Genomic DNA, 14,460 nt, shown 5'->3' on the forward strand with positions numbered 1-14,460 from the left:
CAAAGTGGAGGCAGCAGGTTAACCCAGACTGGAGAAGGTAGCCCCAAGCTCTGAGGAGGTGACACAATTACACGAAGATTGACTTGGGAAAATAAGCTTTCCAACCCCCCAAACACATACACATACAGCAGAGGAAAACAGAACGCTCCCTGCCAGCCTCATGCCCTCGACTGAACCCGCTCTGTCCACATTCACCCTGCCATGCCACCAGGCTTCTCTTGGTCCCTGCTGACATGTTTTGCCAAGTTGAGCACTTCACTGCGAGCCCCCTTCCTCACCTATGGGGAGATCCTGCTGCAGACCCACCACTCAACCAGGGGCTGAGCCTCAGTTCCCTCATCTGTAAGATGGACAGTATCATGGTCTCCACCTTGCAGGATGGCTCTGAAAAGTCCATGAGAGGGCACATCCCTGGCCAGCTGCTGAGGCCTTCTGTTGTCATCTGATTCATTACCATTAGCATTGTTACTCATCTCCCAAGAGAAAAGCCCACCTCTTGTTTCACATGGAACAAGTCATCCAAGTTAACAGCTTTGTGCTGTAAGGTATTTGCTCCATAATGCCCCAGGTTCCCACCGGTCACTCCCAGCCAGGTCACGTGGGGTCCTTAAGCCCCTCATCTCACCTTGTGTCAGCCTCTCGCTCAGAGTCATTACTTTTCCTTGTTTCTAAAGATCTTGATGACGTGGCATGTGGAGAATCAGCTTCCCAGCTCCATCTCCCCCGTACTGAGCCACATATCTTGGCTCTTTGGATGACAGCTTTTGTTCAGTCACTCAGTTGTGTCCGACTCTGCAACCCCATGGACTGCAGCACGCCAGGCTTCCCTGTCCTTCCCCATCTCCCGAAGTTTGCTCAGACTCATGTCCATTGAGTTGGTGATGCCATCCAACCATCTCATCTTCTGTTGCTCCCTTCTGCCTTCAATCTTTCCCAGCATCAGTGTCTTTCCCAGTAGCAGCTCTAGAGAGATGTAATTCATACACATACCATACACCCACCCCAGTGTGCAGTTCAGTAGTTGTGAGTAGTCACAGCGTTGTGCAACCATCACCGCAGTCAGTTTTAGAACATTTTTATCACCTACTACCCGTTAGCAGTCACTCCCCATTCCTCAGCCCCCAGCAACCACTAATCTGCTTTCTGTCTCTGGATTTGCCTGTCCTGAACATTTCATATAAATAGAATCGTACACTGTGTGACCCGCATCTGGCTTCTTTCACTCAGCATAAAGTTTTGGGGCTCAGTCATGCACTTCATCTTTTTACAGCTGGGTAATGTTCCACTGTGTGAATGGATCACATCTTTTCTACGTTCACCCGTTGATGGATGTTTGGGTTGTCTCCACCTTTTGGATACTTTGCCTGTCTGCTCTGCAAGCCTGCCAAGTTTGTTCCTCTCCCAGCACACTTCCCCTGCTGGCTTCTCCGCCAGCCTTTCCTGCATGTGGACTTGGGTGGCATCAGTCTCCTCATGGACCATAATGAGCTCCAACAGGACAAGAACAGAATCTCTTTTGTCTTCTTCACCAGCATCTAGCGTGGTGCCCACAGGTGGGGCTCACCGGTGTCTGTGGAATGAGCAAATGAATGAATTGATAGAATGGAGGCATTGGGGCATGAACGTAAGGACCCTGAAGGCACAGGAAGCCCAGAGTTGACAGGGCTTCACCAGCCCTGACGCCTGCAGCCCAGTGTGTCCCAGGGCTGAGACTCTCTTGTGGCCACTACGACTCGAGAGCCACCCCACACAGGGTCCACTGAATGTCACGCCAGCTGAGGCCTCCAGCGAGGATCCCAGATCCTAGAGTAAGGGGCTGACGTAAGGGGGTGGACAGGAGTCTTGGAGCCCCCCAGCCCTACTGTCTCCCTGCTGGTCCCCTTCTGGAAAGTTCCTCTGAGGGCCATGTGTCTATTCACAGGTTCAAAGACTGGTCACCAAGAGGTGGGGGTGATTCTGTTGTGACAGCCTCAGGGGAGGACTTGGTCTGTGAAAGAACACGTCCCCCATGCAGTCAGAGTCATCAGGGCGGAGCCCTTTGTGGTGGGGCCTCAGGGAGGTGGCCTGGAGACGGACTGAAAAACCTCATGTTTCTAGAGACTGAACTCCATGTAAATGAGGTCCCCGATGGTCAGACTTTCTGTGATAAAGGTCTGTTGGTCGATTCTGATCCCCTCCACAACAGCATTGCTCCTCTCTTCAAGGCTGGGAGCCCATCCATCAGGCCGGGGAAGGCACAGAGGATCAGAGAGGTGAAGTGAGTTGCCCAAGGCAGCCCAGCTTCTGAGGTCTGGAGGCCAAGCTCGCCTCTCCCTCAGCCAGGAGCAAAGGCATCCGCTTAAATCGCAGTGAAGAGTCCCCGTCTTCCTCTTAACTGAACGTCGTCGTGCTGCATGCTGCAGGGTTGTCTCACCTTAATCATCACGTGGCTCAGGAGGCTGCCCACTTCACAGATGAAGAAACTGAGGGGGAGGGGGTCTGAGTGACTCAGGCAAAGCCACACCGTGAGTGAGCGAGTGAGAAACCCAGCTCCACGCATCTCCTGTTTGAGCATGACTGACTCCAGGACCAGCACCCCCACCCCCCGTCACAACCCCTGGTGCGAGGGGCCAGCGGGGGGCTGGGGCAATCCAACCTGAGCCTTCAACTGGGGAGAGGGGTCGGTGGGGGGCGGCTACCTCGACCAGCTGTACCAGGGCGATAGGTCCGCAGGGAGGCCCCAGCTCAGCCGCAGGGATCTGGGCCGTTTCTGTCTGAGAAGCTCGGAGGAAGTGGTTTTGCCGGGGAGGGGTGAGGTAGCCAGCACACATGTGGGGCTAGCTGATCCGTTAGGCCGGGTCCCCACCCTCAGGGCCCACAGTGTATGTAGGCTGCCCCTCAAAATGTCTTAGTTTTTTTTTAATCAGAAGAAAAAAATGGGTACAATAATAATGAACATATAAAATGAGTCCGGCCTGGGCTGCATTGGTCTTGGTGTCAATGCAGTCATAAAGTAGAATGTTAAGTGGGTGCTTTGTTTGTTTGTTTGCTTCCAGAGGAAGTCGTAAGGTAGCCCTGCTTACACAGTGAGGCCTTTGCCTGTTCAGACTCAGTCCTGCTGCCTCAGGCCCTTTGCTTGTGCTGTTCTCATCCCCGCCCCGGCCCAGAGCATTCTTTCCACACAACAACCCCCCAGTCACGTTGACTCCAACCTGCCCCTCCCTAGCCCTTCCTGCAGATCAGTTTGGCCTCCTCTGGGGGTTCTTGCAACACCAGTTCCCGCTCCCTAATAGGCTGTCCACTTTAAAACGACGACATGAATCATTTCTCACTCCTCTTCGTTGCTTGCCAGGTTATCAATGCTGGGAGGGCAGGGCCTATGCCTGTCTTGGGGTCACCTCTGTGTCCCCTGAGGATCTAGCACACAATCAGTTCAATTCAGTTGCTCAGTCGTGTCCGACTCTTTGCGACCCCATGAATTGCAGCACGCCAGGCCTCCCTGTCCATCACCAGCTCCCGGAGTTTACTCAAACTCATGCCCATCGAGTCGGTGATGCCATCCAGCCATCTCATCCTCTGTTGTCCCCTTCTCCTCCTGCCCCAATCCCTCCCAGCATCAGGGTCTTTTCCAGTGAGTCAGTTCTTCACATCAGGTGGCCAAAGTTTTGGAGTTGCAGCTTCAGCATCAGTCCTTCCAATGAACACCCAGGACCGATCTTCGGGAGGGACTGGTTGGATCTCCTTGCAGTCCAAGGGACTCTCAAGAGTCTTCTCCAACACCACAGTTCAAAAGCATCAATTCTTCGGCACTCAGCACACAGTAGGTGTTCAGTAAAGACCTGTTGAGGTCTGGGCTTCCCTGGTGGCACAGTGGATAGGAATCTGCCTGCCAGTGCAGGGGACATGGGTTCGATCCCTGGTCTGGGAAGATCCCACATGCTGAGAACCCGCCAGGCCCGAGAGCTACAACCACCGAGCTATGGAAGCCGGCGCGCCCTGGAGCCCATGCTCTGCAACAAGAATCCGAAATGAACAGCAGCCCCAGCTCACCACAATTAGAGAAAACCTACGTGCAGCAACGAAGACCGAGCCAAAACAATACATAAAAAGCAGACTGGGGCTGAGGGTGGGGGTGGGGGCCAGTTGGTGTCCTAGTCCCCGCCCAGGGCTCACCTACTTAAGGAAACAGGAACCACTTGGGGCACAGTGCCCCGCCCTGCTGACGTGCAGACCCTAAAGCGAAACCCAAGGCTCCTGTAGTTGCCGAGGCACAGCCAGAGTGAGGGCCTCGGGCCCCGCAGGGGTCTCCCAGGTACATGCCTATTTCTGTGCCCACCCCGTGCTGGGTGAGACTGGGGCCCCAAGAGCCTCAGCCTCATCTCCACCCTTGAGGAGATAGCACATGGGAACCAGGCTGGACCAGGAGGAGAGCCAGGGCTGGCGGGGTCCAGAGAAGCAGGAAGAACCTTCCGGGGGCACTGGTAGGTGACTATTGGAAAATAGAGCTGGAATTTGGAAAAGAGCATCCCTGACAGGAGCACAGCCGGGGCAGAGACATCGAGAGGAGAGAGAGAGCTTGGTCAGTGTGGAGCAGAGCAAGGATGTGGGCAATGAGAAGGTGGGGGAGGCTCCAAGGCCATGGTCAGGAGCTTCAAACTTAGTATGACTTCCTTCATCACCCTGCACCCTCCCCTCTGCCACTTCGCCAGTGCCAGGTGATGCTGGGGACCCAGAAAAATCCGAAAGAACCTAGCCCTGGACCCCATCCCCAAGAGCCCCTAATATGGGAGAGACAGAACCAAACACATGTTCCACGAGGCAAGGCTAAGCCAGAGGCAGGAATGGTGGGAAAGGTGGAAGACAGATGGATGCCAGGGCTTTGTCCTGGAGAAGAGGCAAGAAAGCTGCCTGGAGGAGGGATATTCTTGCTGGGTCTTGAAGAATAAGCAAGAGTTCTCCCAGGTAGCAAAAAGAACAAGCCTGTAAATATTTCCTCATTCTAGGTCCCTACTGGGTTCATGAGTATTCATTATATGCATACAGTGCTGACCTCTGTGCTAACTGTACCTTCTCAGGCAATTACCATCATTAGCCCCAAATGGCAGATGGCAATTCAGGCACAGAGGGGTTAAGTGTCATGCTCAGGATCACCCAGCAGCCAAGTGAGAGAGCTGCAGGCTGAACCCAGGTTGTCTGGCTCTGATTGGGCTCAGTTGGTTTATCACCCTGCTTTATTAAACATTTCTTAGTAGATTTCTTTAATTTCACTCACTACAGAGTTTCTTTGGGTTCTTCCCCAGAGGGTGTGCTTGGCATCTGTCTTCTGGCAAGAGAAAGTCAATATTGACTGGGTTGATAAACACACCCTCCCTGTAGAAACAGCTTGGTAACAAAGACCTTCTGAGATTGAAAAATCAGACCAGTGGGGGAGGGGGGAGGGTTGAGCTCCAGCGTGGGCACAGAACTAAGGGTAAGAGTGAAGGGTCATGTGTGGACAATCCTTTGGCGGGTTTTTCACTGACTTAATACCATTTTGCGAATTGCTGCTGTTTTCTTTCTCTGTTTTCCAGCACTGGGTCACTGGCTCATGAAGTCCACTGGTACCTGAGCTTAAAACTGTTGAGAATGTGTGTGAATTAATCATGCACTTGTCAAGTGATAGATGTGCCATCTCCAGCCACCACCCCTGGTGACAACAGTGGCAGAAGCAGCTGTTTGGGGCCACATCTCTGTAGTGTTTAATGAAACCATGGCAACATTTTATGACACCCACTGTGTACCTGCTATTTCATTCATTCACTTATTATTTTGCCATCTCCACATCCCTCCTGGGAAAGTGATAGTTACTTAATTTAACCTTTACATAAATTTGGACTCCTCTGGTAGCTCGGATGGTAAAGAATATGCCTGCAATGCAGGAGACCTGGCTTCGATTCCTGGGTCAGGAAGATCCCCTGGAGAACGGTTGGGCTACTTGCTGCAGTATTCTTGCCTGGAATACTGAATTCCATCCAATTGCTGAATTCCATCCAATTCCATTCAATTCCATAGACGGAGGAGCTACCGTCCATGGAGTCGCAAAGAGTCAGACACGACTGAGTGACACAAGCTCAGTTCTTAAACTTAAATGGTGGTTGTTTAGTCGCTCAGTCGTGTCCAACTCTTTGCAACCCCATGGACGGTAGCCCACCAGGCTCCTCTGTCCATGAGATTTTTCCAGGCAAGAATACTGGAGTGGGTTGGCATTTCCTTCTCCAGGCGATCTTCCCTATCCAGGGATTGAACCCGGGTCTCCTCCATTACAGGTGGACTCTTTACCAACTGAGCCACCAGGGAAGCTCTAAACTTAAATACATATATGGATAAAAGGGGCTTTCTAATCCTTGTAGTAATGGCACACATAACAAGAACAAAAGGAAAAGGAAAAACCCTTGGGAGGGGTTTTGGGGGATGAGTCAGTGAATGAATGTGCTTTAAGTGCCAACACATAGTAGGTGCTCAAGAAACACAAGTCGATTTCAATCCTGTTGCTCTGTCCAACCTGGAGGACTTCTCAAAGGAGGAGGCACCATGAACCTCATGAATGAAGCGAAGGTGGGAAGTGGACCACACTTGACTGTCTTTCCTCCTTCCCATGGCCAGGTCCCCCCTCACCCCTGGAAGCCATGACTGAGGCCAGAAGGCTGCCCCCACCACTGCCTCCACGACTGGACTGGTTCGTGCAGACGCAGGTGGACCAGCTGACCTGTGAAGGGGTCCCTGAGTGGTTCCATGGTGCCATCTCGAGAGAGTAAGGACACAGCCACACCTTCCACCCTGCCCTTCACCCTCTTTCCTGGCCTACCCCCACCCTAGGCAGGTTTTTACTTTAGGATCCTGGGCTCAGCTGCACTGAGTTAAGAGGGTTAAATTCTGCCTCCTCCATGGACTCACTATGCAACATTGGGCAAGTTACTGGGCCTCAGCTCTCTCTATACACGTGGCCGCCAGAGCGGTCCCGCCAGGAACTGACAGGCCCCTTCCCCTCACCTCGCTCAGGCGGATGCAACCTCACTGAGTCAGTGAAGGTGAAATGCAGCTTCAGAATCTTTCTTAACACAGTGCCCCCCAAACAGTTGCTCTCGGTCCATCAGGGTTTAGCCAGAATGCACTTTCTACATTTGACTGAACTCCTAGGACACAAACAAATCCACCTAGTCACCCCCAGGGGCTAGCTCTAAATAAACAGCAAAAAGAACACTTATTGCTGCATTCTAAATGCAGGAAGTTGAGGAAACCTTATGAAAGCCACAGAAAGGAGGAATTGGGCATGGTTTCTAAGTTCTGGAGTGCACAGCAGAAGTATAATGTAAGCCATACGCTGTAATGTTATGTCATTTTAGTAGCTTTATTAAAAGAGGTGAAAAGAAAGAGGTGGAAGTAACTTTAATCATATTTTTTATTTAAACCAGTATATTCAACATGTAATTAGCCCTAAGTCCTTAAAATCTGGCATGTATTATATGCTTTTAGTATATCTCAATTCCTACCAGCCACATTTCAACTGCTCAGCGGCCACACGTGGCCAGTGGCCTCTGTAGTAGATGTTAGTTGCTTTGTGACCCCATGGACTGTAGCCCACCAGGCTCCTCTGTCTGCGGAATTCTCCAGGCAAGAGTACTAGAGTGGGTTTCCATTTCCTTCTCCACTGTATTAGGTAGCTCAGGTCCAAAACCCCCCTTTTGTCTCCTAGAAGGCTACCTCTCACTAGGTGTGAACCCAGGATAATAGTAATAATAATAGTGAGCATCTTGTGTGTTCCTACCAGCTGGCAGGTCCCATACTCACACCATGTGCTTTTCACCTGTCCTCCCACGGGCCCTGGGAGTTAGGGTTTACTTTCCCCTTAAGGAAGCTGAAGGTCAGAAAGGGACTGACCCTCCCCAGGGGTCACACAGCTAATGAAAAACAAAGCTGGATTTAAAATCAAATGAAAACAAAGCTGGATTTAAAATCAAATGCATCTGGGGACTTCCCTGGTGGTCCCACAGCTAAGACTCTGCGCTCCCAATGCAGGAGGCCCAGGTTCAATCTCTGGTCAGGGAACTAGATTCCACAAGCCTCAACTAAAGGGTTCACAGGTCACAACAAAGATGGAAGATCCCATGTGCCACAACTGAGATCAACACAGCCAAATAAATAAATAAAAATATTTAAAAAAATTTTTTTAATCAAAAGCATTTGAGAAAGCTCCTGCTTTATTACCTGTGACACCTTGATCTACCCAAAGCTGTCTTTGATTTGCCTTCCAGTTGTTGGGAAGGCAAGCATGGGCTGTGAGAGATGGTCAAGGTCATCAGAGACTTCCTAGCACCTCTGGGAGAACATCCTTGTCTCTGAATATCCCAAAGTCTGAAACAACCAAGAAAATAAGTGATTTTAAGCTGTTTGTTCACTTAGAAAATGGAAAACCATATGTAAAATAGATGACCACTGCAAGTTTGATGCATGAAGCAGGGCACCCAAAGCCGGTGCTCTGTGACAACCTAGAGGGATAGGGTGGGGAGGGAGGTAGGAGCAGTATTCAGGATGGGGGACACATGTATATTTATGGCCAATTCATGTTGACATATGGCAAAAACATCACGATATTATGAAGTAATTATACTCCAGTGGACAGAGAATCCAATGGACAGACAAGCCTGGTGGGCTACAGTCATGGGGTCGCAAAGAGTCGGACACAACTGAGCAACTAAACCACCACAATTATCCTCCAGTTAAATAAATAAAATTTTAAAAAAGAAAAGAAAAGCACAGACCTCTGTGGCTCAGGGGGTGCCACTACTGGATGACTAGTGTACCAGATGTCTGGCCAGTATGTTTATCCATCTTTTTCCTGTGTTTGCCCTCCAGGGATGCTGAGAACTTGCTGGAGTCACAGCCTCTGGGATCCTTCCTCATCAGGGTCAGTCACAGTCACGTGGGCTACACGCTGTCTTACAAGTAAGGCCTGGGTTAGGGGCAGGGGCAGGGGGACTCTGGGGCCTACTTGGAGGGGCATGGGTGCTTCATACCACAGCTTCTCAGCGAGCAACCATTGTGAGGGTCTGGTAGAATCTAACTGAGGAGTGGGCGGCTGCAGGTATGGCTGTAACCAGCAGACTTGGGCTTGATGGTAACTGAGACTGTGATAACAGGGATTGCGTGAGACCCAAGAGTAGCTATTGCCTTTCCTCTGACTCCCTCTCCCCAACCATTTAAATGACAACTACCTGGACTTCCCTGGTGGCTCAGTGGTAAAGAACCCGCCTGCCAGTGCAAGAGATGCAAGAGACACAGGTTCGATCCCTGGTCCGGGAAGATCCCACATGCCATGGAGCAGCTAAGCCCATGCCCCACAGCTATGCTCTGGAGCCCAGGAGCTGCAACTCCTGAGCACCATAACTACTGAAGCCCAAGCTCTAGAGCCCGTGTTGTGCAATGAGAGAAGCCACTGCAATGAGAAGCCTGGGAACAAAAAGTAGAGAGTAGCCCCCGCTCTCCGAAACTAGATAAGTGCCTGCGCAGTATAGAAGACCCAGCACAGCCAAAAACAAAATAATTAAATAAGGTGACTTAAAAATAAATAAATAAATGGCAACTCCTTGACTTCCTTGGGGTCATGTTAGGGAAAACCAGGGCAGCTCAGCTCCCTAAGTTTCAATGCCTGATCCAGCATCTCAGTTAGAGGAGTTAGTAGCACAAACTACTTTTCAAAAGGATTCCAGGCCAAAGGAATTTTTTTTTTCCAAAGGAATTTTTTAAATGGTCCTATTACAGAGTTACCCACAGAGGGAAAATCTTACGCCTTCAGTTACTTAGGCAGCCCAAGGCTGCCACTTAACATGTTGTATGATCTTGGACAAGTCACTCACTCTTTCTGTGCTTCCTTCAAAGTCCTCATCTCTAACATAAAAATGCTAAAGTTAATTGAGAGTCTTGATGTGAGGACTAAACGAGACATAACAAGCACATGCTTGCATTCATGCCAAGTCACTTTAGTTGTGTCTGACTCTTTGCAACCCTGTGGACCGTAGCCTGCCAGGCTCCTCTGTCCATGGAATTTTTCAGACAAGAAAACTGGAGTGGGTTTCCATGCCCTCCTCTAGGAGATCTTTCTGACCCAGGGATTGAACCCACGTCTCTTATGTCTCCTGCATTGGCAGGCAGGTTATTTACCACTAGCACCACCTGGGAAGCCCAGTAAGCACACAGTGGCCAATCAATAAATGCATTCATTCATTAATAATGAAACATTTATTGAGTACCTGTACCAATTTTCATTGTCATTTCTGTTGATCAATTACCCTTGCCAGGCATGGAGCTAAGCTTTTACCTGCAGTGGATTTTTCCATCTTCACAAGAAGGCCTGAGTAGCCTCCTGTTATAAAGGGGGAAACTGAGGCACAGTACAGTCACCTGCCAGGTGTCACGTGGCTAATGAGTGGAGGAGCTTACAAGGGAATCTAGGCAGCAGGCTGTAGCCATGATGCTGCCAGCTCAAGAGCTGGGGGCGGAGGCGGGAGGAGGGGTCGGGGTGGGAACCGTATGATGGAGAATGGGATAGCCTAGCCCCAGCCGTGTCTCCACAGAGCTCAGAACTGCTGCCACCATTTCATGGTGAAATTGTTGGATGATGGGAGCTTCATGATCCCTGGGGAAGAGAGGGCCCATGACTCTCTGGATGCTTTGGTCACCTTCTATCAGCAGCAGCCACTGCGGCCACATGGGGACCTGCTGATGCAATCCTGCCGACAGGTGAGGATTGGGACGCCCAAGGGCCAAGCCCTCCAAACCCTTTTGCTCCCGCATGCCCCTTCCGCCTCTGGAGATCCCATCATTCTTGCAGTCCTTGTTCCCCTGGGGCCCCGCCCCTCCTGGTCCTTGTTCCCTGAGTCCCCAGGCTGGTTTTTTTTTACAGGGATTCATGTACCAGGTATAACCTTGGCTGACCTACCAGAATAGCATATTTCCTTATAAGCCTCAGCGGGTGGGGTCTAGCCCTGAGAAGCTGCTGTGGGAGGGACATATCTCCTAATAAGGATTGATGGGCGTGGCCTAGGCCCCCAGAACTTGTTGTGGGAGGGGGTGTGTCTCCTTATAAGGACTGATGGGCATGGCCTAGGCCCTCAGAAACTGCTGTGGGAGGGACATAATTCCTTATAAGGATTGATAAGTGTGGCCTAGGCCCTCAGAAACTGGCTGTGGGTTTGGCATAGGCCTTATAAGGCCCAGAGGGCAGAGCCTAGCCCTCAGTAGTTGCTGTGGGAAGTTTTGTGGGTGGGACAGGACCCCAGCCCCATCCTTGTCCCCTTCCTTGGGACTGAGCTGTAGGTCCCCTCTGCCCTGCAGAAGGATCCAGAAAATGTGGATTATGAAGATCTCTTCCTTTACTCCAATGCGTTGGCTGAAGAAGCCACCAGGTCTGCCCTTGGCTTCAGCGAACATCAGATTCCCTCCTCTTATCCCATGGCCCCGCTCCAGGAGGTATGTGACAGAAAGGTGGCATCTCCAATCTGGAAAGTGGGAGGGGGGGTGGCAGGATGCAGGGGCAGAGGTGACCCACAGCTGCCAGAGGAGAGTCTCTAGAATGAAGATTAGATCCTGTTGTTGTTCAAGTCCCTAAGTTGTGTCTGAGGGTGGAGCTTGCCAATGACTTGGAGGCGGAGGGTAAGTGGGGAAGAAGGTGATTGTCATGGTTTGAATCCCCATGCCTGCGTGCATGCTCAGTCACTTCAGTCATGTCTGACTCTTTGTGACCTTATGGACTATAGCCCTCCAGGTTCCTTAGTCCATGGGATTCTCCAGGCAAGAACACTGGAGTGGGTAGTCATTTCCTTCTCCGCCTTCTGCGTGGCCCATGAGCTAAGCACAGCTTTTGTGTTTTTGAATGTTTGAAAGAAATCAAAAGACAAACAGTATTTCATGACCTGTGAAAATCAAGTGAAACCCACATTTCTGTATCCATAAAGTATTATGGGAACACGGACATGCTAGCTCACTGACCATAATCTCTGGCTGCTTACACAACAACAGCAGAGCTGAGTAATGAGGCACAGACTATTGGACTCGCAAAGCTGAACACACTGGCTCTCTGAACCGTTATGGAAAAAGTCTGCTGCACGCTGGGGGAGATAGTGAAGCCCTTTACTGAGACAGGGAGGATGGGGCATGGGATCAGGTTTGGGAGGTTCTCTTGGGATCTTTCTCCATCCCAGGGTGTGTGGGTGGGACCCAGGTCCCCATTTCTGGGGGAGATTCAGCGCTCTGGTGGGTGGGGTGGCCCCAGGTCTCACCTGTTCTCCGTTTCAGGCCTCTGCAAAGCCAGGCCTGCTCCATCAGTCAAAGGAAAGGAAGCTGTCAGCAAGGCTGGTAGGTGCATCCTTGGAGGGTCCTCTTGGGGAGGCGCGTCAGAAACTCTGGAGGAACCTCAAGATGCTCCCCAAGACAGGCAAGAAGGTCCAGCAGCAGCTGAAATCCCACCTGGCGGCTTTGAGCTCATCGTCAGTGACCGACGGCTCGGAAACCGGGACAGGTGACACAGCCTGGGAAAATCACGTCGACAAGGACCGCTTTGTGGCCACGTCCCCCACGAGCCCCCCACAGCCCGGAGCTCCCAGAGACAGACGGGGCCCCTCCAGGAAAACCTCAAGGTCCATCAGCTGGAGCGAGGCAACCTCGAAGGTCAAGGACTGGCACCAGACAGTAGTAAGGGTCCTATCCTTACAGGCATCCAAGCCAGACCCAGTGGACTTGAGAGAGCCACAGGACTCTCTCCCCGAGGAGTACCGCCCCCCGCCACCCTTCGCCCCTGGGTACTGCTAGGTTCGCCCTGGCTCTGGGACCCTCACTGCTGGGGGCTGTTCATGCCTGGGTGTCTTGCTTTCTGCCGCAACCCACTAGCCCTCAGGGACCTGAGAGATGTAATAAAAACATTGCTTGGGTCTGGTCCTATGATTGCCAGTGGGGTAACCTGGTCATTTTAATAATAATAATAAGGGTTTCCCTGGTGGTCCAGTGGTTAAGACTCCACACTTCCACTGCAGGGGACACAAGTTCAATCTCTGGTTGGGGCACTAAGATCCCACCATGTGGCAGGGCCAAAAAATAATAGTAATAATAACAATCAGTTATAGCAATAGGGCTAGGACACCTACTGTGTGCCAGGCCTCACACTAGACCCTCCACATTCATTATTTCTTTCATGCCTCTCAGCAGACCCAGGGACTTTCCTGGTGGCTCAAATGGTAAAGAATCTGCCTGCGATGCAAGAGACCTAGGTTCATTCTCTGGATCAGGAAGATCCCTTGGAGAAGGGAATGGCAGCCCACTCCAGTATTCTTGCCTGGAGAATCCCATGGACAGAAGAGCCTGAAAGGGACTAACACTTTCACTTTTTTTTCACCTTCTGTGTAGGTCCACCAGGAAGGCTCATTCTGCATATTTTAAAGAAGAGGCAGGGGAATTCCCTGGCAGTTCTGTGGTTAGGGTTCTGCTCTCTCACTGCCAAGGGCCTAGGTTTGATCCCTGGTCAGGGAATTAAGATCCCACAAGCCTCGAGGCGCAACCCAAAAAAAATTAAATTAAATTTAGAAAATAAAGAGACAGGTTCAGAGAGAAGAAGAGATATGGCCAAAGTCACACACATGGCTGGGGTGTCAGCACCAGGACTTGAAGCCAGGGCAGTTTGAACTCTTTCTCTGCATCCCCTGCGCCTGGGCACAGCTGTTCATGCCTTCCCCCTGGGTTTTTGTGCACATGGAGGAGATGAGACTCGAGGAAAGCTCGGCACAGTAGCATTCCTGATATCAGTGGCGGCTGTAGGAGAAGCATAGGAGGCCCTTTGCTTTAAGAAGGGAGAGGCAGCCCAGGGCTGTGGTTGGGAGTGGGCTCAGGAGGAAATCTTGGGTCGTGGGGCTGTGTGACCTTTGGTGAGTCGCTCTCTGGGCCTGTTTCCTCATCCAGAAAATAAGAAGAGCAGTCCCCTTTTTCTCGGGATGAACCAGCAGGATGTGAATAAAACCTAGGGCTTTGGTGCACAGTTGGTGCTTAATAAATGGGGATTACGGTGGGAGGGGGCACCCTAGAAATGATGCACTCTGGAGGTGTCTGGGAAGGTCCCAGGAGTCTGGTTTCAGTCACAAGAATGATTACTCCTTGGATGGATCAGGGCCATGGAATGGGCCTCCAGGATGACTCTAGGTGGAGTAGAGTGCTGTGCTGCGCTTAGTCACTCAGTCGTGTCCAGCTCTTTGCGACCCCATGGACTGTAGCCCACCAGTCTCCTCTGTCCATGGGGATTCTCCAGGCGAGAATACTAGTGGGTTGCTATGCCCTCCTCCAGGGGATCATCCCACCCCAGGGATTGAACCTAGGCCTCCCATATCGCAGGCAAATTCTTTACTGTCTGAACCAGCAGGGAAGCCCAAGAATACTAGAGTGGGTAGCCTATCCCTTCTCCAG

General features: G+C 51.3%; 1 protein-coding gene across 1 annotated transcript; it reads left to right on the plus strand.

Moving 5' to 3' along the window:
* Positions 1 to 4,199: 4,199 nt before the first annotated feature.
* HSH2D (hematopoietic SH2 domain containing) lies at positions 4,200 to 12,954 on the plus strand. The gene is made up of 6 exons (XM_043467193.1): positions 4,200 to 4,460; positions 6,622 to 6,769; positions 8,872 to 8,961; positions 10,590 to 10,755; positions 11,350 to 11,484; positions 12,310 to 12,954. The coding sequence occupies exons 1-6, from the start codon at positions 4,382 to 4,384 to the stop codon at positions 12,820 to 12,822; spliced, it is 1,131 nt and encodes a 376-aa protein (XP_043323128.1). The 5' UTR covers positions 4,200 to 4,381; the 3' UTR covers positions 12,823 to 12,954.
* The last annotated feature ends 1,506 nt before the right edge of the window (positions 12,955 to 14,460 follow it).

This window comes from Cervus canadensis, chromosome 4, assembly GCF_019320065.1.
Source record: "Cervus canadensis isolate Bull #8, Minnesota chromosome 4, ASM1932006v1, whole genome shotgun sequence".
NCBI lineage: Eukaryota > Metazoa > Chordata > Mammalia > Artiodactyla > Cervidae > Cervus > Cervus canadensis.